Raw genomic sequence first — 27929 nt, forward strand, 5'->3', positions numbered from 1 at the left:
GGTATCAGGCCCCAGCCCTCATTACCCAGATGAGGAATTGGGGCCTCAATAGAAGACCACAGGCTGTTTAGGAGCAGAGGCAGGTTTGAACCCCGAGCTCCTTCCACCATCACTCTCACCAAACTCACCGAGTTGCCTTCAGGGTAGAGGTCCCAGCCAGAGGCTTACCTGGCTAACGATGAAGAAGATGACCGTCATGGCAGCACAAGCCAAGGTGACGAGCATGAGGAATTTGAACCGGAATATCAGGCCCTGTTTGGAGGAAGCACAAAGATCTCTTTCAGGCCCCACGAGCTGTAGCCAAAGTGCTGGGTTTTATGTTTTTGTGGAAAATGTCATGGAAGCTTCCAAACACGCCAAACAATGCATGCAGAACCTTAGTCTCTGACCTGCCAAGGTCATGCAGCTAAATTTCCCTCAGTGGAGGGAGAGGCAGGCATTTCCTAGAACCCAATTTTTTCTGTGCCCTTATCTCCTACAAAACAGAGATTCCAGAGACCGGAAAATCAAATTAGTAGCAAGTTTCATGGCTAATTTCCCCGATAAGCTGGTTATGATTCCCTGAGGGGTCTCCAAGAAACCAAGCCTGGGCTTCTCTGACATTCTAACGCAATTCTGCTCTGACAAGCAGACAGAAACGCACATGGCCACTGGCATGCCAGGGGCTGACTGGAATCTTTCCCTCTTCTGAAAAGAGGACCAGGCCTCGCCTACAGTTACCTGTAATGGCGGCCACTGACATGAGCTTAAAGGATCAGGGCACTGTGGGTGTGACTTCAGGAAGACCTGGGTTCCTCAGGTCTTGTGATCAGCACAGTGCCTGGCACATCGTAGCTGCTTGATAAATGTTTATTGATTGATTCCAAATTCAGTGCTCTTCCCATTGAACCATGAGCCCTCCAAACTCAATGAGTGGGCATAGAGTGCTAACCAATGAAATAACATTAGTAAAGCCCTTCACATGCTACAAAGACACTGTAACTTGCCATTTACAAACCAGGCTAGCATCGTTACTGAGAATCATTGACTTTCTTTAAGCACTGATTGGACCAGTCAATAATTTCTAGTGGCTCCCTGTTGCATCTGGGATAAACTAAACTCCTCTGTGTAGTTTTTCAAAAGTTCTTTACACCTGCCTCCAACCTATCTTTCCAGGATCAATTGCCCTTATCACTCACTCCCTGTCTGGCACTCTGTGATTCGGTCAAAGTGACCATCTCTTTCTCTGCTCTTTACACATCATCTCTCATCTCCACGCCTTTGTACTCACCAGCCGCCATGCCTAGAATGCACTCCCTTCTCACCACCATCACACAGGGTCTCTCTTCCTTCAGGAGGAAGACATGCTCAAGTACCACCTTCCATGTGAAGCTTTCCCTGCTTCCCCCAATTGCTTATGACCCCCCCCCCAGTGACCTCATATCTAACCAGGTTGTATTTATTCTCTCTATGCATATTCTGCATATGCATAAACACATGTCCTTTAAATACATTAGATATCTGAGATATCAGTATCATCTCTTTAGTGACGGTTCTGATTTTCACAGAGGGGAGAATAGCCAGTGTTTATATGAGGCTGTAAGGTTTGCAAAGTGCTTTACAAATATTATCTCATATGATCCTCATAACCACCCTGGGAGGTAGGTGTTATTATAACCCCCCCCCCATTATGTAGATGAAGAAACTGAGGCATGGCATGCCCCAGGTCACACTCCTAGTAAGTGTCCAAGACAGGTTTAGAACTCCAGTCTTTCCAACTCCTCACACTGGGCCACCAACCTCAGTCAATCCCCCTTGTGTGAGGTCTCTCTACTGGTCTAGTCCATGCCTGAGCACTTAAGAGCTGCTGAGATCTGCTCCTCACCTCCCCACTCACTCTGTGTTGGGTGTCACCCGCCCTTTCCTTAGCCCAAGTCCACCCTCGCTGCAAATCCAATAAAGTCTCAAAAGCTAGATCCCAGAGGAAACAGGCCAAGCTGAGAAATGTCTTCTTCTTGGATGATGGAGATGAGCCCCAGGAATTTCCTAGGTGGAGGTAGACTGATTCAGTGGTTTCTGAGGGCAGGATGAGTCTCGGAGCATGCACAGGGACCCCAAAGGGAATGTTGGTTATGCTGTTTGTCTGTAGAGGCCAGGGTCACCAGGGCTGGGGATGTGAATGCCCAGGTGCATGGAGAACGCTCACCTCATAGTGTAGCCGGCGAACCTTGCTCATGGCAGGCAGGCTCGACTGTTTCCCGCTGATGTTCCGGAACACCTGGAAGACCATGAAACATAGAAACAGGAAGTAGAGGCAGAGGCAGATCCCAGCGACGATGATGAAGGCCATCTGAGAGCGTTGGGTAAAGGAAATGACAACCCAGACGTGGAGACTGAAAGGACAGAGCCAGGAGGCTGGCTTCTCAGCATCACCCACCCAGGATGACGCAAACAGTGGCTGCTTGAGCATGATCCTCATGACTGGTCACGAATAGACGGTCAACCAGGCATTGTGCTAAGTGTTGGGATGCAGAGAAAGACAAAAAATATCCCCTGCCCTCAAGAAGCCCTCGTTCTAATGAACAACTATGAACAAATGGGACATACACTGGATAAACCGGGCTCTAAGAAGGAGGATTTGTGTGATTTCGTGGGCATAGAGAACTCCCACCACGAATGTAACTTGGCATCCTTTCTGTAACTGAAGATCTTAGACAGTTGCCTGAGTGGTTAAATGGTTTGTCCAGGGTCATATAGTCAGTGTGTATCAAAGGCTGGACTTGAACCCAGGTCTTCCTGGTTCCAAGGCAAGCACTCTGTCTGCTAGGCTACACTGCCCATACCATCACCACCATTAGTAATAACATCTACCTGTCCTAGGACCAGTTCTATCAGAAACTCCATCAAGCAACTTTAGAAGAATGAGATAATGACAATAATAATACTAATTGGCATTTACATAATGCTTTAACCTTTGTAAAGTGTGTTACGCTGTGTCCAGTCAGGTCTCACTCCAGGTTGCAAGGTCAAGTGTTATTATTATTATCATGATTCCCATTTCACAGATGAGGAAAGTGAAGCTCAGAGATATCGTCTGACTTGCCAGGATCACACAGCCAGCACATGCTTGAGCCGGGATTGAAACTCAGATCTTGGAACTCCAAGCTGAACATGCTATCCATGTCACACTGCCTCAGCAATGAAAAGGTAAGAGAGCAAAGTGAGCACACTGGCTATCTGCATCCTGCCCGGGTTGTTGGGGTTCGAGTAAGAGACACGGAGTTGTGGGGCACAGCATCGCCCAACCTCGCACGGAAGGGCAGCTAATTTTCCCTTCCCCAGAGACTGAACAGCCCTTGAGGGGTGGGGAAGGGGATGCAGACAGGAGGCTGGAGATGCACATGATAAAGTCCTTGGGGAGTAGGGGAGAGGGCGAAGGTCCAGGCCCTAGCAAATAGCAGGCGCTTCGTAAATGCTTTTTGATTGATGAATTTGAGGCTACATGGAAAGACAGATCAAAAGCCAAGAGTGGAATTTGTAAACTACAGGTCAAAAAATTGGACTCCCTGCAAAACAAACGAAGAAACAAAGCAGAGCATGCTGTCAGAGGGACGGTAGATGATCAGCTGGATAAGGAAACAGTGATTTGCAAAGAGCTGATCCTCATCTCGATGGGGGATTGGAGCAGACATATCAACAGCACCTTTTGGGCTTACCCGATTTCCTCACAACAGCCTTGGGTGGTAGGGCAAGTTTTTTTTTTCTCATCCCCATTTTACAGATGAAGTAACAAAGGCCTACAACAGATCCGTAGGATCTAGAACAAATCACTTCATCTGCTAGAGCTCAGTTTTCTCATCTATTCCATGAAGGATTAAGCTTGATGGCCCTAATGTCCCTTTTCAGCTCTAAATGTATGGTCTTATGAAGTTCAGAGGGAGGTGTGAGATCCTGGCAACCAGCTGGGAGACTGAGGATATAAGGCTGTGAGATCTACCAACAGATACTGGAACTGAGGCAGACAGGAGTTAAATGACTTAGCCAGGGTCACTCAGCTAGTAAGTATGTGAGGCTGAATTTGAACTCAGGTCTCCCCGACCCTGATTCCAATCACTTAACTGCCTCAAATGAAGGAAACAAAAGGAGATCAGATCTGCTGATGTATTACTCTTCCTATCTTGGGGGTATATGGAACAAACCCGTCCCTGAACACATGGGTCAGGGCCTTTGAGCTGGACGAGAGCTCAGAAAGCATGGTGCCCAACACCTCCCCTTGTTCAGAAGATGAACCTGGGGCTCGAAGCAGTGAAGTGACCTCAACTCCTCTACCTTTGAATGCTGTGGTTTTTTTTTTCTAATATGGTCTTGCTGCTAGACCTCATCCTTGTTAGCATCTAGAAAGTGCCTTATGCCTCTGCAGAGGTGGGGGGGCTGCGGGAATGTAATATTGTACACAATGTAAGACTTTTATATATTGGTTGGCTTTGTGGAATTATTTCTCCCTTCCCCCTGCCCTCTTAAACTTTGTTACAAGGGATAGTGGCTCTCTGAGAGGGTAAGTGATACATTGGGATTAATAGAAATGGTGGAAAAACTAAAGATTAACAAAAAATTCTACTAAAAATACCTGGTGCCCAAAGTAACAAAGTACTTTTCTACCTGTTTTTTCCCTTAATCCTCACACGTGCACTGTTCCAGCCAGATTTCGTGGAGTGTGTTTCACCTTCTGAGCACTCAGTGGCATTAAAAATTCCAGGGTTTTCATTAGGAACTAACTTTGACTTATTCAGAGGCCAAAGAAATTACCTTCTGAAAGGGCTGAACCCAATTATTTCCAACAGAAAGAATGTTTGCTGTATTCAGGGAGGTGGGAGGTAGGGGGGCTTGGGTGACAGTCCTACAGCTGAGGCTCAGAGAGCCACACAACAGTCCCATCCTCTGCCCCAACCCCTCAAAGGCACAGCCGGACAAGAATCCTGGCCTTCTGAACAGTTACAATACAAAAGGCACAGGAGACTTGGCTTGAAATCTCAGCTCCTCTCCTGACTACCTGTGGGACAAAGGACCATAGGATTAAAAACTTAGAAGACCCTAGTTGCTTCATGACAGATGAGGAAACTGAGGCACGGAGAGGACAAATTAGTCAATCAACATTTTTCAAGTGCCTACTATGTGCCAGGCACTGTATTAAGCCCTGGGGATATAAAAAGAGGCAAAAGACAGTCTCTGCCCTCAAGGAGTTTAGAGTCTAATGGGGGAAACATGCAAACAAATCTGTACAAACAAGATATAGACGGGATGAATAGGAAATAACTAATAGAAGAAAGGTTAAACACTTCACCAAAGATCATATGGGTGGTAAATAGAGCCAGGATTTGACTCCAGGGTTACTCCCACTGTTGAAGCTCCAAGTGACCTTGGACAAGTCAATTCCCCTCTGAACCTTGGTCTCCTCATTTATTAAAGGGCCTGGACTAGATGATCCAGAAGGCCCGTTCTGGTTACAAGTTTTTGCTCCAACAGCCCCAAGAGCCTGTGTCTCTTCTAGCCCTAAACCTTGGAGAAGGACAGTCTCCTTCCACTGCTACTCATCAGAACAATGGGCATGCTAGTTCCTCTATGCCACGGGGTTGTGAGAAAAGTGATATCCAAAGGATAACAGGGGGAGAGGAAGCTACAGTCTCTACAAATACACACAATTCTTTCACATGTTGATGGGCCTGTATGGCAGAGAGAAAGCTCAAATGGAAGGGGACTGCCTATAGACGTAGAAAACCACAAATTAACATTATCTCTGTGGTACTGTAGCTTTACTTATGTTGCTAAACATTTCCCAATCACATTCCAAAATTCCCAGGAGCACTCCAGAGTTTGGCCCCTTGGGGCTGCCAGTCTGCCTCCTCCAGCATAGAAAACAGGGAGCAAGTTGGGAAGCCTCACACCCCTCCTGACTTCATGACCTTGACTCTGACCCTTTTAGGGCTCCCCCCACTAAAACCAGAGCTGCACTTTCACCCTCCCCACCCCCACCCCCAAAGCTCCTTCCCTTCTTCCATCAAGAATCCTCCTCTTCTCCAAGCACTCACATATGACTTCAGGGAGATAAAATGATCCAAGTCAGCATTCTGAAAGCTCCTCAGAGGACCACCGAGAGCCCACCCAAAAGCTGGGACCCTCCAGCAAAGCTCATTCCTTCGATGCTATCTCCACCTCTGAATAAAAGTGACTGGTGGCTTGGCTTGGGGCCCTGCCAGCACACCAAGGTCACTTCAAGATGCATCTTCCATAAATGGCTTCAGAAAGAGGCTCTCAGGTGTCACCCAACGAGGACCCAAATCCCATCCCTCACCCCACGAGGGAGAAGCCAGGCAGACGGGGGCATAAGAGACCATTCAGGCCAGCTGGGAGCTGGAGGGAACCATGGCAAGGTCTCTTCTGTAGCAGGAGCAAAATACTAATTTATCATTTGCCTGCCCGGCTCTGATGCCAAAGTTGGCATTCATCTTTCTAATTACTTCTCTTCGCCTCTTTTAATTGGTCGGGGTAAATGAAGCCAGCTTAGGTAGAGGGGAAGGGTCAGGAGTGATGGTGAGCCGGCTCTGGGAAGGGGGTGCCCTGAAACAAGGAAGGATACGGCCAGCTCGGTGCCAACATCTGTGGTCCAGATGCTGTAGAAAGGGTTTGTCAGCTGCACCCCTCTGCAAAGAAAAAGAATCCGAAACAGAGAAGAGAGGGTCACTGAGCCGATCAGAGGGAAAGACTCCACCATGGGTGGGCTGGGGGAAGGGCAACGTCTCTGGGAGAGTCAGGAGGGAGGAAGAAGATATGCAACCGTGCATTTTGGTTCATTCGTTCAATGCACACTTATTCAGGGCCTTACTTATCCCCAGGAGAAAAGAGAGGTAAACAGATAATAAAATACAAAATGCAAAGAAAGCATATCAATGGTTGTTGTTTTAAGGAGAGGCCTCAGTAGCTCCCAGGGTTAGGGGATTAGAACTATGTTGGCTGCCTACAGGGGATGCAAGTGCCTGCCCCACCTGATGCAGGACCGGTCAGGATGGGCTGGGGGATAGCTCTGGGGTGGGGTGGGGGGTTACATCAGGCCCTCCCCTCGTCACAGAACAAAGATCAGACAGTTGCTGGTTTTCAAACAACTGTCATTTATCGTCTTTGTGTGGGCGCCCCCCAACACCATGTGCAGGAGAAGGGGGGGGGTCTGCTTCCTAACTCCTAGGACAGCACCTTGTACAAAGCAGGTGACAGGTGGTCACCCCAAGGGCTCACAGGGTCATTGATCCAGAGCTAGAAGGGAACCCCTCGTTCTACAGGTGAGGAAACTGCCCCACACGACGCAGTGGAAAGAGTGAATGCAGGGGCTGGTGTCGGCGAACCTGGACCCATCACCCATGTCCCGTGTGACGCTGTACAAGTCACTTAACTGCCATGGGCCTCAGTTCCCCTGTCTGTAAAATGAGAGGACTGGGCTGGCTGGGCTCTGAGGGAGGTCTTGTTCAGCTCTGGACTGAGGGTCCTGTGACTTGTGTGGGTTTTGCCCAAAGGTGGGATTTGAACACAGTTCCCCAGACCCCAGAATCAGTGAGCTTTCCATGCTCCCCACCCCAGGACAGTGGGGCACAGGATGAGGTCCTAGACGGCCACCAGGGATTTAGGCACAGCCATTACTAACCTCTCACACATGTCAAATATGAAGAGGCAAAAGGAGCCGATGGCGATGGGACCGACCTGTTTCCAGTAGCCAGAAATACGATTCCGTTCATTTTGATCCTGAAGAGAACCAGAGGGAGAAGTGAGATTGGGGTGGGGGGTGGGGGGAGAGCAGAAGAGGAGGAGGAGGGATGAAGGCTCCTTCTGCACTCAATGGGCTGAGGAGCTCAGCAGCAAATATTGTTAGAGAAGGAGTGGGCAGTCTGGGTGTGCCCTGGGGTTCCAGGTGGAGGCCAGGCACAGTGCCCAGAAGGCAGGAAGGAGGGCCACTTGTTAAACATGACTTTTTACCCAACACACACTCATTCATTCTAGCTAAGTCTGCACTCCCTGGTGTCTGCTACATGGAGCAGGGGATGGAACAGGAAAGGGCTCAGAGGTTCCTACCATGTCGAGGCCCCACCAAGGCTTGGTCTTCCAGTTCTTGGGGGGAAGGGCACAAGATGGGGGCCAGGTTCCTGATGCCTTAATCTTTGTGTTACAGGAAAGGACCCAGGGAGCCTGGCATAAAGCACAGGACTTGGAATCAGGAAGACCTCGGTTCAAATCCTGCCTCAGATACCAGTAAGCTATATGACCTTGGGCAAGCCTCTTCATCACATTATGCCTCAGTTTCTTCATTGTAAAATGGAGATAATGATACCACAAGTGCCTGCCTGACAAGATCGTTGGGAGGATGAATGAGATCACATATGCATAATCCTCTCCAACCCTTGGAGCACTTAGAAAAGAGGAAGCCAATGAAGAGCTGACGCTGCCTTAGCATGGTTCCTTTACTCACTGGCCTTCACAAAACCCCGGGGGAGGTGGCGCTATGGGGTATGGTTAGTGACATTTCATTTTTACCCAGAAGGAAACTGAGGCTCAGAGGCAAAGTGCTGAGATTCAGGAAGACCTGAGTTCAAATCTGGCCTCAGACACTTACTGGATGTGTGTCACTTCTGTCTGCCTCAGTTTACTTTATCTGTAAAATCAGGGTGATTACAGCAACAATAAGAATATCTGACTTTAAAGACAATGTAAATGATAGCTGTTATTATCAGCTTCCACATTTTGAAGATAAAGAAGCTGAGACCTGGGGCTGGGAAGTGCCCCACCTAGGGTGACATGGGTAGTCAGGTTCAGGGTCAGGTTTTGAACCTGGGTCCTCTGACCTCCGGTACAGGGCTCTGTCCATTCTCCCACTGCTTCTCATGGTGGTGAACCACATTGTCCTTCCATTTACCAGGACTTAAGGCTAAATAAGGGGCTAATTCTGGTTCAAGGCAATCCCAAACAGGGCTGGCAGTGTAGACGAAGAAGCCTGGCCACCAGAAATCCTCTGCGGCTGGCCGCTGCTCACAGCTCTCTTACCATCATGTGCTCACCACAGAAGATAATCCAGAAGGAGAGGAGCATCGCGTAGAAAATCCCTTGTCTGATGTCCCCAAAGAGCAGCATCCAGGTCCAGTCGAAGCCGATGGAAAACCACTCCACAGGCAGGTTGATGAACGTCATGGAGATCCCCAAGGCGAAGATGACTCTGGAGAGGAGAAAGAGATGGGCAGTGCCAGGCCAGAGGGCCCCCGGAGAGGGATCTGGGGACGCGGGGGAAGCCACAAGACCACGCTTGGAGAAAAAGTGCTTCGTACACTTTGTACATGGCAACGTGGCCACCATGATCCCCCCCGGCTGGACTCTATCCAGAGGCGTCACCCAATGGCTGGCGAGGTGACGAGGGTCACTGAGCCAGGATCCAGCCCTACACTACACCTGCTGGGGGACCCTCCGTGCTGGCCACCTTCTGCAGGGGCTGTCCACTGGCTGGCGGGGGTGGAGTGGGGAACCGAGGGACTCTGGTTGGGATCCTGACGCCAACCACTGGCCTCACTCTGGAAGTCTTGTCCACTCCAAGAAATCGAACACAGACACACAATGAGTCTCTTCCTCCCTAGGTGTCCAAGGCTCTGTACAATCTGGCCCCATCAGGCTCATGTCAGGGGCTGCCTTCTCTTGAAGCTTCCCCAGTCCTCCCATCTCAAAGGGATTCCTCTTTGCCCTTTCCCTCACCCCTGTGTCCTGTCTTGTTTGGCCTGACATCACACTCATCTGTACAGCTTCCCAATCCTCCACTTAACTGTACATTCCTCAAGACCAGGACTGTGTCACTGCCTTTGTCCATCATGCTTGTACACTCAGCACCTAGCACAGTGACTTGTATGCAGTAGGTGCTTAATATGTGTTTATACGTGCCTAGGAGGCCCCCTAAGACAACCCAGAGCAGACCAGGAATTCCCTACCCAAAGCACCACAGGTGGCCATCCAAACTTCCCTTGAGATCCTCCAGGGAAGGGAGGGAGGCTGCCACCTTCCCAGGATAGCTTGGGGACAGCTCTCGTGGACGGGAAAGCTTTTCTTGACATCAAGCCTAAAAGCCTCTTTAGAATCAATTGCTCCTCTCTCTGCCCTTCTAGTATAGAAGAAGGGTCACCAGCCCTAGACAACCACCATGTCTCCCCTGAGTCTTTGTTTCTCCAGGGCAATCTTCCCAGTTTCCAGTTCCCAGATCCTCACGTGGTGTGTCCTAATGCAAGAAGTACCATGTCTTGTCTGACCTCTTCATCTCTGCCCTCTCCCCCATCCCTAGTGCAGTACTCTGCAGTCAGTAGGTACTTAATAAATGTTTGCTTAATTGTTGCATAGAACAGAAGGAAACTCCTCATGGACCTGCCCACACAAGGGGCCCCAGTGTGCTTCTGGCAGAGAAAACCTTGACAACAGAAATGAACCATTATAAAGAACCTGCTGCGTGTAGGGTATATCCCAGGGATGCCTAAGCAGCTGTCAGGGACCTTCCTCTCTGATGATGGGAAAGGCAGGGAATAATAGCCACAGGCATTTACATAGCTCTCTTTATACATCATCTCACCACAGTGTTACAACGGCTTTGAGGGAAATGCTGTAGACACCATCACCAGGCTCATCTGACAGAGAAGGAAACTGAGGATGCCCCTTTATTTAAAAAGGCAGAGAGCCAGAGCGGTTGGGAGACTTGCTGGTGGTCATACAGCCAGTGAGGGCAGCACAGTGGGGATTTTGATCTGGATCTACCCTGACTTAAAGCCAAAACCCTGCTCGCTCCCTCACACCAACCCACAGGTAGCCACATGATAAGGGAGGGGAGAAGGTTCCCTTCTGGGAGCAGCCCCCGGCCCCCAGTCAGATCCCTTGAAGGCTGTTTGCAAAGGGCGTAGGAGAGTGAGAGATGAAAGGGGCCGCTATCCCCACAGGAGTCATGACTCACTTCTCCAGTAGGACGGGAGGGCGCGTCATCATGGTGATCCGTCGCCAGTACCACACCATGATGATGAAGATGCTGGGTGTCAGGAAGGTTTTCATGGCAAACCACACCTTGGTGAAGCCTCCATTTTGATGGATTCCCTAGGGAGAAATCATATAAGCAAACAACACATGTTTCTTTACTGAGCACCTACTATGTGCTCAGTAAAGGTGTTCCAAAGACAAAAACGAGACTGTGTCCACCTTCAAGGAGGTTACACAAAATACACATATAGGAAAGTATATACAAGATATATACATTACATATATGGATCTATATATACATACACACACATATAAAAATGCAAGGTATTGGGAGGCAATATAAAGTGAGGGAAGCAGGAAAGGGTAAAATCAGCTTGGAGGCTGTAAGTGTGATTTGCTGACATTAAATCAGGGGGAAGGTGAAGGTGGAGGAGCCGGTTTGTGGACAGAGTTAACACTAACTACCTTTTAGGTACACTAATCACAGTTGGCTAGGATCCCCACCCCATTTCTCTAGCTGAGCACATGAGATTGACTTGCCCATTGGTGACAGAGAAGGGAGAAGTTGAGAGCTAACAAGGTTTAAATTTGGGGGTGGCTCTTCCCTATCAAAACAGAAGGTGAGTTCAAGGGGGTCTGCTCCTCTCTGAACTCTGAACTTAGGAAGCAGACTGCTTCTCAAGAGGCCAAAGGTTTATTTTGTGCCACAAAACTACAAATTCAGGTGGGGAGGGCGGGGGAGAAAAATGTAAAACTCAAAAGCTTATGGAAGTGATTGTTGATAAATCAAAATAAATTAATAAAGATAAAATTAATAAAGTTTTTAAAAATGCCAATTCAGGTCTTCCTGACGCTGCCGCCTCAAGTTTTCCTGAAGCTAGGCCCAGCGCTCTAACCACTGCACACCCAGCTTCTGACCCCTGAGAAGCCAGCAGCAGTTAATATCATTCCCATTTTTCTAGTGAGGCAAGTGGGATACGTTAGTTGAGTGAGATGGCCAGTGCTCTGAGAACATATGCTACGCACTCAGGGCGTTTCACAGGAAGTCTGCAGGGCCCAGCAGCCATGAGACCCCTGATTCGCACTCACCACCAAGCGGATGTCCTTGATCTCCCCAATGCCGACGTTGATTTTCTTCTTTTCATTCACCGGCAGCCGGATGTTGAAGAGATAGTACTTGTGAGCCACAGTCCCAATTTCCATGAAAGGGAGAACGTCACAGTCGTAGTAGCGGCCCTCGTTTTCTGGAATCTGGAGGAAAAGGATGGGGGCTGAGGTTGGTGATGGACCCCGTTATTGCCCTAAGACTTCTCCCTAGGTCACAGCCAACCTCTGCTTACTCTTGCAGAGGCAATGACACAGCTCCCAGTCTGGAAGGGAGCCTAAGGTCAGTCCAACTCTTACCTGACCAAGAATTCCCCCTACAATACTCTACCTCTGGCACTTACTTCCTATGTGATCTTGGGCAGGTCACAGCCTCCCCGGGTTCAGATTCCTTCTCTGTAAAATGAGGGGGTTGGATGAGACGGCCTCTGAGATCCCCTCATAAGTCTAACATCTGTGATCCTATTGCCCTCATCCGTTGGTCACCCAACTGGTGATGGAAAATGGAAGTGCTCTGGATGAAGGCAGAAGGACCCATTACCTCCTGAGGTGGCTCATCCCACTATGGGGCAGGTTTAATCATTAGGACATTTTCCCCAACATCATGAGCCTAAATTCATCTATGAAACTTCTACCCAATGGTCCTGGATAAGCCCATGATTATTAGCTAAAATGGAGCCCTGAAGCTCTACCAAGGTTGCCCAGTGAAATCCAGTTATTCTAAAGAGAAGGAAAAGGTAAGGGTGTGGAAAACGCATATTACCCAGATGCATTTCCATCTAATGAGCATTTATCAAGTGCCTATTATGTGCCAGGTGCTGGAGAAACAAAGATAAAAATGGCAGCCTCTGCCCACAAGTATCTAGAAGATTTGCCCAAGTAGAGGGTGGATGAACCCAATATAGCTATTAATGCCAAGTTAAGCTATTACACTATTACACACACAGGCATGCAGACACACACACACATGCGTGCACACAGACATGCATGCACATACACACATACATACACACATGCATGTAAACACACACACACACACAGAATCTCTGAGGGCATCTACTCCAACCTGGACCCTCACAATCAGTCATCTATTCTCTGCTTGAAGACCAACCCAGTGAGGAGGGGCTCACTGCCTCCCAAGGCAGCCCATAACATTTTGGACAGCTCCAGCTATTGTGAAGTTCTGCCTCGGATCAAATCAATTTTTTACAGCCCCCACCCCCACCCCCATCCCCCACACTGTTCCTAATTCAAACAGGACAAGCCTCATCCCTCTTACAGGTTATTGCCCTTCACACACTTGGCTCAGCCTCCCCAATTCCTTGAAGAACGTGATGAACTCCAAGTCTTTCACCAGTCTGTGGTTCTTTCCTGGATGCACACAGTAGGTACTTAGAAACTCACTGAATCATAGAACATCAGAATTTGAGTAGCTGAAAGGACTCCACCTAGTCCAAGCCAAGGGATCCCTGTTATGACATGCCCAATAAGTCATTATCCATCCTCTGCCTGAAGACCTCCAAGAAGGGGGATTCCAGCACCTCTGGAAGTGAGGGATTCCACCTTGGGACAGTTCTAAAGGGCAGGACATTGAGTCTGAATTGGATGGGGTTGGAGCTGGGCGGTACAGCGCTATGCATACCCTCTCTAGCCAGACTGTAAAGGGCTTTGAGTGCCAGGCTGAAGAACATGTGTTTTCTTTGGGAGGTAACAGGGAGCTCCTGAAGGCTCTGGAGTAGGGAAGTGACATCAAACACATGCCTTAGGAAGGCCATTTGGGGATCTTTGTCAACAGTCTCTAAATATTCTAGACAGTGTCTGCCCACTGTATGTAGGTGGTCACAATACTTGATCAAACCTATTTTCATGGGAAAAGTGATCTCTTCACTTCTCTGCCTCAGTTTCCTCACCTGCAAATGAAGAGGTTGGCCCCCTTCCAGCTTTAAGTCTACCACCCCAATTAGTGGGGGTTCTATCATATGGACCCTGTGGTCCTTTTTGCCCCTATATTATCCCCCACCCCCTCCCCTGCCTTCTCTAATCTTCCATTTCTCCCCATATACTGGCTCCTCTTTTGTTTACAAACCCGGTCTTTATTCTTTAAAACAAAACAAAAATTTTCACTTGACTTCACTTGACTCAGAATCTCATCTTCCCTCTTTGCTGCCTTTCAGAGCTGAAAAAATGAGCAAAAACTACCTATGTGTACTGCCTCTATTTCCTAAACTCTCATCCATTTCTCAGCCTTTTGCAGTAAGACTGCGTCATTCAACAGAAACTGCTCATTCCATCCAATGATCTTTGAGCTTTTCAATCTGATGGCCTGTTCTCACTTCTTACCCTGACCCCTTTTTTAACCTCGTCCCCCACTGTTATGTCCCTCCTCCTGGCTACTCTCACTTCCCTGGTTTTCATGACACAAATCTCTCCAGATTCTCCTCCCACCTATCTATCTGCTCCTTCTAATTCTCCTTTGTTGGGTATCTGTGACCTGCTCCCAAACCATGGGTATTCCACAGAGAGTCTGACCTGGCCTTCTTTGCTCTTCCTACATCTTTTCTCTCAGCGATCTTATCAGCTCCCATGGATTTCACTGTAATCTCTGTATAGGTGACTCCCAGATCCACAGAGCCAGCCCTTATCTCTTTTGAGTTTTGGTCTTCCAAATATCCTCACCCGGTTTTTCCATAGGCATCTCAAACTCAGCATGTCCAAGCCAGAACTCCATACAGTCTCCCCTAAACTGACTCCTCTTGTAGCCGAACGTCCCTGTTTTAGTTGAGAGCACCATCACAGCACATTGTTCTCATGCCGCCATGTCTAAGTTGTGTTGATTCCACCTTTCCAACATCTCTCACACCTATTCCCTTTTCTCTGCTCACAGGACTACTCTGGCTCAAGCCCTCATCCCCTTTCACCCAGAGGCCTCCAACTAGAATTTCCTGAGACTCTCCTCTCCAACCCATCCTTCACACACAACTACCAAACCAATATTTCTACAGCCCAGGTCTGAAATGCCCCAGGGCAAAGACCTTTGGTGGCTCTCAACCACCTCTAGAACAAAACGCAAGCTCCTCACATTGTCCGTTAAAACTCATTAGTGATCTGGCTTCTACCTACTGCTCCGGGCTGACTTCACATCCCACTCTGTCACTCAGACTCCACGTTTGAGCCAAACTGGCCTGCCCACTATTTCCCAGAATTCATCTGCTGCCTCTGGGTGCTCTTCTCACCTGAGCCTGGTTTTTGAAGCCTTATCAGCTCATGTGACACTCCCTACAGAAAGTCCTTTCTTTGTGTCCCCAGTGCTCGGCACAGTGCCTGGCACATGGTGGGGACTTAATAAATACTTGTTGACTTACTGACAGGGATAGAGATATGGAATGGATGTTAGAAATCACATAGTAGAACCTTCTCATTTAGATGACAAAATCTTAGGACAGCTAAGTTAATTCACTTTCCCAAGAACCCAGCCAGGGAGTAAGTTTCAGAGTGTTGGGACATGGCCTCCAATCCAGGGCCCTCACCACTCCATCACTTTGCTTCCCCAAGACAGAAGAGTAGAAAAGGAGGAGACTGTAACAAAGGGTGGCTCATGGCAGAATCCCAGCCAGCTACTTCCTAGCTTGGTGGTCTTGGCCAAGTCACTCTCTCCTTCTGAGTCTCAGTTTCCTCATCTGTAAAATGATCATCTCAAAGGACTCTTCATATGGGAATTTTTGAGATGGATTCTAGTTTGGCTGGAACGCAGAATGAGCAAAGGACAACATTGTAGAATCATGACATTTTGGAGGCAAAAGATTCTCCAGAGGCCATCTGGTTTGGCTCCTTCATTTATAGACACATGAAGCGAGGGCTGGAGGGGCTCTGCAACTTACCCAAGATCTCCAAACTAATTATTAAGAGGGTTAAGATTAGAACTCAAGTGTCCTGACTCTTAGTCCTGGACTCCTTTCACTATTGAGGATGAGATGCAAAGTCAATGAAAAGAACAATGGATTTGGAGTCTGAGGACCTGAGTTCAAATCCACACAATTATTCACCATGGGTCCTTGGACACATCACTAAATCTCTTTAGGCTTTGGTTTCCTCATGTGCAAAATGCTGGGATATCTAATACTGGGGATCCTTTCATGTACCGACTGGCCTCCACGCCGGGCCAAAGAGGTCTCTCTGGACTCTCAGAGATTCTATGATTTTGTGACAAGAGGGACAATTGAGGTACCTCTCAGCTTTACTCTGTGAGCTTAGGTTCAGTAGCAAAGGACAGATCCCAGGGGCGCTTCACCAGAGACCTCTTTCCAAGCTGATGGGGAACTACTCATGGCTACTCTTTGGGTCAATGGATCAATCAGTGAGCATATATTAAGCCTCTACTATGTGACAAGCACTGGGCCAGGCCAGGAGGATACAAATATGAAGAATGAAATAATCCCTGTTCTCTACAAGGTTATATGAAATCAGAGAGATAACAACTATACATACATACATATATACATACATACATATATATATATATACACACATACACACATATATACACGTATATGTATGTATAGTCATAGAGAGTCTATACAGAATAAATATAAAGAGGATAAAAATAAATATCTAACATTTATATAACACTCTTAAGATTTTCAAAGCTCTTTATATATACTCAATCCAAGAAACATTTATTTTTGTTCATTTGTTTTTGCATTTTGGTGAGGTAATCAGGGTTAAGTGACTTGCCCAGGGTCACACAGCTATTAAGTGTCAAGTTTCTGAAATCACATTTGACTCCAAGGCTGCAGCTCTATTCACTGCGCCATGTAGTTGCCCCCTCAAGAAACACTTATTAAGCACCTACTATGTGCCAGGCACTATAATGTATCACCTCATTTGATCAACAACTCCGTAAGGCATATGCTATTGTGCTCATTTTATAAATGAACAAACTGAGACTGATGTAGATTAAATGACTTGTCTAAGGTAACACAGCTCGAAAGTGTCTGAGGCAGGATTTGAACTCAGATCTTCACGACCCAAAGCCTGGCACTCTATCCATCGTACTACCTAGCTGTCTACCTTGTATGAAGTAGTTAAATAAAGATGGTTAGAGAGGGGGGACATAGCAGTTGGGTAGATCAAAAAACGTTTCATGCATAAAAGGGTGCTTAGGCTACATCTTATAGGAAGAGAGGGAACCTGGAAGGTGGAGGGAGGGGCATGTGAAAAAGCTGACAAATGCAAAGACACAGACAAAGGAAATGACGCCATGGGGGAGGAACAGAGGAAAGGCCAGTTGGCTGAACAGTGGAGGAACGGATGACGAAGATGGAGATTGGGACCAGGTTGTGAATTCACATTCTGGGGGCACTAGGAAGCCTTTAGCATTTACTCAGCAGAGGAATGACGGTCAGATTTTTCCTTGGAGAAAATCTCATTGGCAGTAGTATATAGGATGGGCTGGAGGCAGGGAGGCCAGTTAGGAGGCCATTGCAATAATCTCAGCAAGAAGTGATGAGGTGTGGCAGCTAGATGGTGCAACAGATAGAACACAAGCCCTGGACTTAGGAGGACCTGAGTTCAAATCCAGTCTTAGACACTTGACACTTACTAGCTGTATGACCCTGGGCAAGTCACTTAACCCCGATTGCCTCAAAAAAAAAAAGGTGATGAGGACCTGAAATAAGATGGTGGCTGTGTGAGTGGAGACAGGGAGTCAGATATGAGATTTGGGGGAGGTAGAAACAGTGAGATTTGGCAAGAAGTTGGACGAATAGGGTAAGAGAGTACGAGGAGTCGGGTGTACCACTGAGGCTAGGAACCTCAGAGTAGAAAGACTAGCGGTACCTTACTAGAAATGGAAAGGTGGGCTTGGGGAAAGACGAGTTCTGTTTTGGATGTGGTGAGTCTGAGAGATCTCTGGGACACCCAGTACAACATGTGTGTCTGTTGGCAGGTGGCAATCCAGGCCTGACACCCAGGGGAAAGACTAGAGCTGGATATAGAGATCTGGAATCTGCAGAGAGATGATTATTAAACCCATGAGAGCTGATGATGACGCTGAGAACAAAAACACGAAGGGAGAAGAGAAGGGGACGGAGACTGAAGTCATGGGAAGCATGACAAAATGGCGGATGAGCCAACAAAGCAGACTGGAAAGGCGCTGTCAGACGGGAAGGAGAACCAAGAGAGAGGAGGGCCATGAAGACTCGGAGGGGGAAAGTATCCAGGAGGAGAGGCTGGGCCGAAGTGGGGAGGGGTCAGCCCTAGAAGTCCCCAGAGTCTGGAGGAAAGAACACATGTGAGGGACTTGGTCACTAGGGCCTCTTCCCTAGGAGTCTGTGGTGCCATCTTCATGGAGTACTGGATTGAGAGCCCCCAAGCCCTGGGTTCAAGTCCTGCATCTAACACACCTCCCAGTGCTCTAGTCCACAGATGTCACTCCAATACCAGTGGGAGGGAGCTGCATCGTAAAACTTAGTTTTAAAATGCATTGTTACCTACACTTTGCTGTATTTTTATTTATTTGGTTAAACACGTCCCAATTCCATTTTAATCTCATTCAGGCACACTCGAGAGTGTTGTGGCCACCTGCTTTGGGCACCCATCCTGGGCACTTTTTTTTCCCGCCTTTCTGTATGTCTTAGACTCCTTTGGGAGTCCAATGAAGCCTATGGACCTTTTCTCAGAATAATAGGTTTGAAGGCAGAGAATAACAGAGGATTACAAAGGAAACCAATCATGTTAAAATGCAGTTATTAAACTATATTTTTATGAAATTCACAGACCCCAGGGTAAGACCCCCTAAAGACTACATGCTACAAAGAAGGTGGCAGCCTGCATTGGTGGAGGGAGCTTCTTCACCGAGGGCTTCCCCATACCGCTGAAATCACAAGGGCAGCCCCCTCCCAGTCCATCCCCCTGAATTCAGGCAGATATGCAGCCATCTGCTTGGCCAATAGGGCGTACAAGAAAATTCACACCATCCAGTGGAGATTTCCAAGTGGAACCTAGATTTTGCCAAAGTGAGTCGCTAACAGATTTGGAAAGGAACCCGCCCCCAGCCTCCTGATGGAGCAGCTAATTAGGACAAACTACAGCAGGTGGTAGAGACTCTCATTCTTTCCTTGACGGTCCCTTCCACCAGGGTCCCCAGCTCTGAAGCCGTTTCTGATCACAGCTCTGACACCCTGGACTAAATTTAAATTGCTGTCACGGGGGACAGATTCAGTGATTCATTTTCTTCGCACCTTTTGGAGTCTGAAGGCTTCACTGAGGGGAGCCACAGATCTCACAGATAATTAAGGAGCAGATAATTAAGGAGCCGACTTGGGCAGAACCCCAGCCCTCTACAAATAATACACTGTGGAAACTGAACCAATCTTTTTTTAAAATCATGTGTCCCAAATTGTTACTCTATTCTTATAACTTTAAGTTATAATAGTAATAAAACACACACATACACACACATAGCCCACAGCTTCATTACTGACCTGGTGGCTCACATGGTCTGCTGTAAACAGCCATGCCCATCTCTAGATTGAGAGCCCCTCCCCCATCTACCTGGCTCTTCCCTGGTTATCTCAGGAAGGATTTCCTTCCTTCCTAGCCTAAGCCCAGAGCCTGGGCTCCAGAAAAGCTGGGCTCCAGCTTCCTCCCTCACCCAAAGCTCCCGTTTCCTTCCTGCCATCTCCCTTTCTTCAGACAGGGGCTTGGCTCTGCTCCTGACCACCTGTGTGACAGCAGGCAAATTCCTGCCCCTCTCTTTGCCTTGGTTTCCTCATCTATAAAGTGGAAGGCTTGGACTCACTGGCCCCTGGGGGTCTCTTCCAGCTCCAGACCCTGAAGCTGAAGGCTCCTGTGGCTCCCCAGACCACCTGCCAACACGATCCTCATGACTTTCCTCCCCCCACAGCAAGGACAAGGAAGTGGGGCAGGCAGGGAGGAATTGTGCTATCTTTCATCCACACCATTTCCAGATACTTATTAGCTGTATGACCCTGGATAAGTCATTTAACCTCTGTACCTCAGTTTACTCATCTATAAAGTGAAAGGGTCAGACTCGGTGTTCCCTCACAGCTCTGAAATGATGTTTCTGTGACTCAGTGGCCTCTATGCACCAGGGCAGGCACTGTTTTGTTTTTGCCTTCCCAGTGCCTGAGAAGCAGCACGGGGCCCTCTCTATGGCAGACCGAATAAAGAGCGTGGCCTCAGAGTCTACAAGACGTGGGTTCCAGTTCTGCCTCTGGCTCGTACACTGGCTGGGGGACCCAAGATGAGGCCTTGGCCTTTCGGCATTCCCGGAGAAGGTGTGATCTTGCATCGGTGCGGGGAGCTTCCTCACCAGAAATTCTCTACCCCAAGAAATCCCAGGTTTAGTCCAAGAAACAAGAGAACAAGCAAACAAACAGAACCTGGAGCCTCGTGCCATGAGCTGTTTGAGGGATGTTTGCTGGAAAACACACAGTGACGACAACAGAAACAGTCCGAGCCAAACACCCAGCGCGGCCACGATGGAGATGTGAGAAGGCGCCTTCCCGGGCCGCCACCTTGGCTGTTTGGGGGTGGGGGGGAAAGTCAGACTTCTTCTGGCTTAGCTTTGTGGATCCCCCCCCTATCTTTCATTCTTTGTTATATGGGACGGCAGCAAAACAGCAGGAAGTGAAGGCCCCCCAACACCAAAGTGCAGTCACCAAGAGTCTTTTCCAGACAACGTTTGTGGATGTCGACTGAGCAGACTCCATGCCCCAGATCAGGGGGGGCGGCTCAGCAGGCTGGCATCAGTGAGGCCTTGGGGGCTGAGAGGCCTGGCACCAGAGCCGCCCTCCCCGGGGGCCTGGTGTGGACCTGGGGGGGTGCAGGCCAGGGGGAGTGCCTCGGGCAGGGAGGGGAGGGAGTCAGCTGGCCAAGAGAGAGGAGGCCCTGGGGTTGTGAGGGAGAAGACAAAGGGAGGGGGTGCAAGCCAGCGTGCGTGCGTGTGCGTGCGTGCGTGATATGTGGGGTATATATAGTGTGCAGTGTATAGTATGTGTATGGGGTGTCTGTGTGTAGTATGTGGTACGTACATGTGGGGTGTGTGCAGTGCATGTGGTGTGTGTTGAGGGGAGGATGACACCTGCCTTCCATTACTCGGAGGGCCCTCACTGGAAAGGGCAGGTGGGCCCCATAGGAAGGGCCTCCCAGCGCCTGGGTGCCAGAGCCCCAGTTTTCCAGGAGCTGCCAGGAAAACTGACCAATTGGCATGGCAGCCCCAACAAGAGGGGTCGGGGCTCCTCCTCTCTGGAGGCTTATTTTCAGTTAGAAGCTGGGGGAGCCCTTGTCCAGGCTCCATGGATGGGATGAGGCCCCTTCCAGCTGGGAGAAAGAGCCCCCCCCAACCAGGCACGCAGCTTTTTCTTCCTAACCTCCCTCCCTCCCTCTGCCTGCACAGACTGAAATCTCTAAGAAGTTAGGCACCTCTGTGGTTCAGTGGTTAGAGTGCTAGACTTGGAATAAGGAAGACCTGAGTTCAAATCCAGCCTCAGATACTTGGCACTTCCTGGCTGTGTGACCCTGGGCAAGTCACTTAACCCCATTGCCCAGCCCCCCCAAAAACAAAAAGTATGAGGTGCCAAAGCTTTGGTGACAGCAAAGGGAATGGAAAGGAAGGCAGACTCCAGTAGGTCTGGCTGTAGGTGGTGTGGCCCCAGGGACCCCTGGAGATGGGCCCCATGATGCTTTAGGAGAAGGGGCAGCTGGCGAAAGAATAGCAAGATTCATTCTACTCTCTCCTTTCCTTCCAGGTGGAGGAGGAATCATTAGGCAGGCTGGAGAGCCCTGCCACAGCCGGGAAGTCCACGTAGCTGAGGGGAAGATGGCCCCAAGTGAACCGAGGACAGGAGCGTTTGTGAGCCTCACCCCTTTAGGATTGCCAGTAAGAATCAGACTCACAATTGATAAACATTATTTGGATAGATGTCCATGTTTGTAATGAGCTGGAAATTGTCCCTAATTCCCCATACTTGCTCATGAAGTCAATGACCACTTAGGCACAGTCCTGGAGTGAGATGGTCTGTGAATTCAATTGGGCTCAGCCCATCAGGACCACTGCTGAGAGAGCTCAAGGGAAGAGAGCTTTGTGCACAAGGGAGACACAAGAATGTGCTGGTCAGTGTTTAACAACTGGCTCTCCAGGGAAAACATACTCACAGCACACTTAAGGTTAGCCCGCCTTATCAGCATTTTCTCTATCCCTTTTTAAAAGTTTAGACAAATGACAAATCAAGCTCTGATTTGTAGAGTTCATTGATTTCCAAGGTGCAAATGCTCATACTGAAAATTTAACAATTGGCTCTCTTAAGCTGGTGCAAGCTGGGGAGGAGGGAGAGGGAGGGAGAGACAGACAGAGCAACAACAAAAGAAAGAGACAGAGGGAGTGAGAGACAGAAATAGAGAGAGACAGAGAAGAGACACAGACACTAAGCCCTTTAGCACACGCCAGGCACTGTGTTTGGACAGACTTGCCTCGCTCTGATGTCTATAATAATTTTTAGGGCAGACAAAAGCAGGCACCACCTAACATCCTTTCCTCAAGAGACAGGCGGCCAGTGAGGCTGGGACTTTGAACTTGGAGAAGTCAGGATAAAAGTCTGAAGCCTTTGGTTCCTTCTGTCTCTGCGCTCCAGAAGTGGCCAGGGTCCAGAAGCACAGGCCACCATGGGTGGTCCATGCCACCATTGTACAGATCAGTGAAGCCATGGGCTCACCTTGTGAGCCAGGACAAAGCTGCTCCTGGTCACTCTGTGATCTTTCACAAGCCAAGCAAAGAACAAAATCCTGGTCCAGCTGGGAGGGGCGCCCTGGTATCGGAGCTCTTGCTGACGTCCCTCTGGGGTCCCCAAGGTTCTGAGGGTAATGATGGGAGCTCAGATTTGCAAACCCCTTTCCTGCCCAAAATGATCTCGTTTGACTATTCTGTGAGGCGGATGCTATGCCTTCTTTGGAATGTCCCTGGAACTGTCCAGAGTACCTCTGTCCTCCTGGCCCACAGGTTCACTGCCGTGGCCTCATCGGAGACTCCTAACGTGTCCAATTGATTGCCCAAGCTTGTCATCTCTACCTCCCCAGCCCTTCACATGTGTCCCCTTCTCTCTGCTCACACAGCCCCCACCGCCCTCGTTCAGGCCCTTGTCACCTCCCCCAGGACTATTTCAAGTCTCCTAACCAGATCCCCGCCTCGGGTCTCTCCTTCCTCCAGTCCATCCTCCACTCAGCGGCCAAAGTGATCTTACTAACAAGCAGAGGTCTGACCAGGGCTCCATAAGCTCCCGTGGCTCCCCAGGACCAAACATGAATGCCTTCTTTGGCACTGAAAGCTCCTCACAACCCTGCCCTTCCAAGCTCTTCAATCTTTTCAGGGGTCACTACTTTGCACACCTCTACGAGCTCCCTGTCCTGGATTACTGCTGCCCCTCCTCACACATGGCCTCCCATATCCTATTGCATGGGCCTGAAATGCTCTCTCCCCTCCATCCCATCTCTCAGAATCCCTGGCTTCCTCACTGACTTAGCTGAAAGACTACCTGCCTGGCCTCTGCTGGTCCCCCCTCCTCCTACACCAAGGTCAACTTCCATTTACTCAGCATGTACTGGGCTGTGTGCGCCATATTGGTATAGGAGTTCCTGGACAGCAGAGGCTGGCTCTACTTTTTCTGTCTTCAGTGCCTAGCACATAGTTAAATGGTTAGTAAATGCTTGGTGCTTAAGTATCTGAGTGAGGATTTGAACTCAGGTCTTCCACCTAAGGAGTGGTGCAGTGGATAGAGCACTAGGCCGGAATCAGGAAGACCTGGGTTCAAATCCAGCTACAGACACTAGCTGTGTGAGCCAGGGCAAGTCACTTATACCTGTTTGCCTCAGTTTCCTCATCTGTAAAATAGGCTGGAGAAGGCAATGGCAAACCATTCCAGTCTCTTTGCCTAGAAAACCCCAAATGGGGTCACAGAGTCAGGGATGATTGAAAACCATCCAAACACCAACTGAAATTTTCACTAGCACAGACTCTAGAACACAGGAGGTGTCGCAAATGCTCCTGCCTGAGCGATTGGTGGGAACCAAGTCTGGCTCTGCTGAACAGCCTCTGTTGCTTCCACCTCTGTGTCCCAAACAAGAAACTCCTTCCCCACATCTGGGATTGAGAGGGAGATTCTCCCCTTCCCTGCTGATGCCCGACCCTACCTTGGGAGAGGTGAAGGTGCATTTGAGTTTCCGGGGCACTCTCTCATGGGTCATTTCTGTCCATTCGGTGAACGAGTCATCTCGATAAGCCAAGGAGACATCGAGGGAGACTTCTGCGTTCTCTTCTGCAAGAAAAATGGGTTTGAGCGTTTAATTCAATTCAGAAAATATTATTAAGTGCCTATTATATGCCAGGTACTGTGTTGAGCACCTGGGATACAGAAAGTCACCCAAGCAGTTAAAGAATCTGACTGAGCATCCAACTGAGAACAAAGAAAGGAGGAGGAAACATGATCTTCACAACACTGGGAATTCATGGAATGTCTGAAGCTTCCAGTCAGATGAGCCATTCCTGCCTCAGGCTCTCACTTGTTAATACACCCACTGCCACCTCTGTCTTCAGAATTTCTCACATTTATTTGTGTGTAAATTATCCAAGTGACAGCCTGGTATAGTCAAGAAAGAGAGGAAGAAGGGGAGAGGAAAGGGGAGGGAGAGAGAGAAAAGAGGAGGGAAAGAAAGGGGAGGAACAGAGAGAGAGAAGAGAGAGAAGAGGGGGGAGGAGAGGAGGAGAGGAGAGGAGGAGGAGGAGAGGAGGAGGAGGAGGAGGAGGAGAGGAGGAGGAGGAGGAGGAGAAGAAGAAGAAGAAGAAGAAGAAGAAGAAAAGAAGAAGAAGAAGAAGAAGAAGAGAGGAAGAGAAGAGAGGAAGAGAGAGAAGAGAGAGGGGAAAGAAGGAGGGAGGGAAGAAGGGCGGAGAGATAGAGAAAAGAGAAGAGAGGGAAGGAGAGGGGAGAAGGGGAAAGGGGAAGGAAGAGAGAGAGAAGAAGGAGAGGGGGAGAGAAAAGGAGGGGGGGAGAGAGAGAGAGAGAGAGGGAGAGAGGAGAAGAGAGAGAGAGAGAGAGAGAGAGAGAGAGAGAGAGAGAAGAAGTAGGGAAAGTGATACAGAAATGTTGGGTATTTGTGTATTTCCTCCCCCAGACTGGAAGCCCCTTAAGGGCAAGGACTATTCTGCTTGGCATTCTTGGTGCTTTGTACATAATAGGTGTTTAATAAATGCTGGTTAAATTCAGTTGTCTTTGCATCCCTCACATCAAGGAAAACATTACATTTATATTTGTATATGCACACGCACACATGTATACACATATGATATGTACACATATACATACAGGTATGTGTATGTGTGGGTGTGTTTTGGTCCAGAATGGGCTTCTCTTGGTGTGAGTGTCTCCCTCTACCAATGAGATCAGCACCTGACTTGTCTTTGAGTTACTCTAGCAGATTCTCGAGCACCACCTCAGTGGCTGTTATGACTCTCCCACACAAAACTGAACTCCTCCCAAATAAAAATGCCGCGGTCCTTTTGGAGATCACTGCCTCCCAGAGACACATTCTGGCCCAGAGGCGGATGTGCTGGGGCCCTCCCGGAACGGCAGCAGAATCCTCGCTGCCCGCCATCTTGGACTCACCTGTTCCAGGTACCAGTGGTTGGGCCAGTGACTCAAGCCATCCCCCACCATGGTCACTGTCCATATCCTCTGGATCTCTCTTCCAAGACTCAATTATTTACCTATCATCTTCCCCGCAAGAACATGAGCGCCTTGAGGGGAGGCACTGTTGTGGTTGTATCCACTGCCTAGCATGGTCCCTGTTTAGTAAACGTGTTTGCTGCCTGCCTGACCCAACTTCCAGAAGGCATTTTATCCTGCTCTCCCCAGCCCCCCGCCAGACCTGACTATAACGGCTTCCTGAGGCATTCTCAAGGAGCTGTGCCCCACCCCACTACCAGCAGCCCATCTCATTTATTTTATCAAAGTCTATGAATGATTCTGCAAATGTCCTTCAAAAACATTAAATCCCACAGGATTAAAAAGGGCTCTCATTACATAATCCCCATAAAATGCCTTGAAAATCCTCAGTTCAGAGCATCTCACCCTCCTCATTCAGTGGGTTTTATACTCTGCTGGCCAAGTTCAAAGACAGGCTGCTGTCTAGGCCAATGCCAAGAGCTCGGCCAGGTTTCCCAAAGGAATGCCGGGGGTGGAGTGTGCTGACTTGAAAGGGCTTCCTTGGGTACCAGGCCTGAACAACCAGGGGCTGGAAAAGTGGCTCTCCCCAAGAGCTTTGCAGCTCTGCCAGGCCCTCCCTGTCAGCTGTCTCTGTGCTGCCTCTCGCCAAGAGACACTGAGCAGGAGACAAAGATAAGGAAGATTCGATCTGGGCCCTCAAGGAGCTTCCAATCTAGTCCAGAAAAGGACCCAGGGATCCTGAAAAAGGAAGCTGTGACAAAGATCATGAGCTTCGTGGAAAATAAGGCCTTCACAGGACCTGGAAGCATCCATTCAGTGACACAGGAACATGGCACAATGGAAAAGGCACTGAAGTCAAGGACTTGGGCTGTGGTGAGGAGCAAATGAGGTAATGTGGGTGGTGCTTAGCACAGTCTCAGGCACACAGTAGGTGCCATATAAATGCCTGCTCCCTCCCTTTCCCCCAAATGCTTGTTGACCGAATACCTCACAGAGCTGTTGTGAAAGCAAATGAGATAATCGATGAAGAGCTTTGCAAACCCCAAAATGCTATTTGTAGCACTTTACATTATTATATATTAGAATATCCAATATATGTCATACATTATATGTTAACATATAATATATTGTAGCATGTGTTATACATCATATTAATATCATTGCATATATTGTCATATATAATATAAATACAATATATAATAGAGCCATATTCAATATATCAATATATTATGGCATATATCATATTAATATATTATATCATGACATGTGTTATAATATACAACATATTATTAATTACACATTTGATATATAATCTATTATATAACATAGCTAATATAATAATATGATATGTGATATACTTTTAATATAATATATAATTTGTATAATATATAATTAATAATTATAATACACAATAACATACTGTGATATTCAACATATTAATGTATAACATATATTTATAAACACTTATTATTAAGGACAGAAGGGTTTTGAGTTCGGTCTCTTCATGTGGAAAATGAAGGGCAGGAGAATGAAATGGGGACCAGGTGGCTTGGGGGTGAAAAGACATGCCCAAGGTCATACAGGAGGTAAATATCTGAGGGGGGATGCCAAGGTCAGACTGTCTCAGCTCTAAATCCAGACTCCATCATGCACAGCGATGAACACAGAGACAGTATTGTCCAAGGAGGACAGCAGGTTGCACCATCATGATGGGATCTACCCAAAGAACTTCAAACAAACAGAAAAACAAAACTGAAGACTTTGGGGGTGCTGGCTTTTTCTCCATGTGAGCCCTGAATGAATGATTCCCCTCAGGGCATTCCTAGAGGTCACGGGAAAAGTGGTCACTAAGTGGAGAACACCTGCAGGGAAACTGAGTCAGAGTCTGGGGTGAACCTGCTCACCAACGCTTCAGAGAAAACGTGCCAGGAAGGATCCGGCAAGTTTCCCAAAGGAATGCTGGGGGTAGAGTGTGCTGATTTGCAAGGGCTTCTCCAGAAGCAGAGAAGGAGCCGTCCAGCAAGCCTGAGGTATTTCAGGCGTGCTTTGTCCAACCACTAGGGGACAGAAAGTCCAGCATCA

At 48.5% G+C, this 27929-nt stretch overlaps 1 protein-coding gene across 2 annotated transcripts in view; it reads right to left on the minus strand.

Annotated features, from left to right (window-relative positions):
* Positions 1-27929, minus strand: part of WLS (Wnt ligand secretion mediator) — a 150824-nt gene that overhangs the window by 35257 nt on the left and 87638 nt on the right. For both annotated transcript variants that reach the window (XM_020992999.2, XM_020992998.2), the window contains exons 3-10: positions 24319-24443; positions 12100-12261; positions 10991-11127; positions 9061-9229; positions 7670-7767; positions 6614-6677; positions 2186-2329; positions 169-252 (exon numbers count right to left, since the gene is read on the minus strand). In XM_020992999.2, coding sequence (XP_020848658.1) covers positions 169-252; positions 2186-2329; positions 6614-6677; positions 7670-7767; positions 9061-9229; positions 10991-11127; positions 12100-12261; positions 24319-24443 — 983 coding nt within the window. The remainder of the gene's footprint in view (positions 1-168; positions 253-2185; positions 2330-6613; positions 6678-7669; positions 7768-9060; positions 9230-10990; positions 11128-12099; positions 12262-24318; positions 24444-27929) is intronic.

This window comes from Phascolarctos cinereus, unplaced genomic scaffold (genome assembly GCF_003287225.1).
Source record: "Phascolarctos cinereus isolate Bilbo 61053 unplaced genomic scaffold, phaCin_HiC Scaffold_5;HRSCAF=322, whole genome shotgun sequence".
Lineage (NCBI taxonomy): Eukaryota > Metazoa > Chordata > Mammalia > Diprotodontia > Phascolarctidae > Phascolarctos > Phascolarctos cinereus.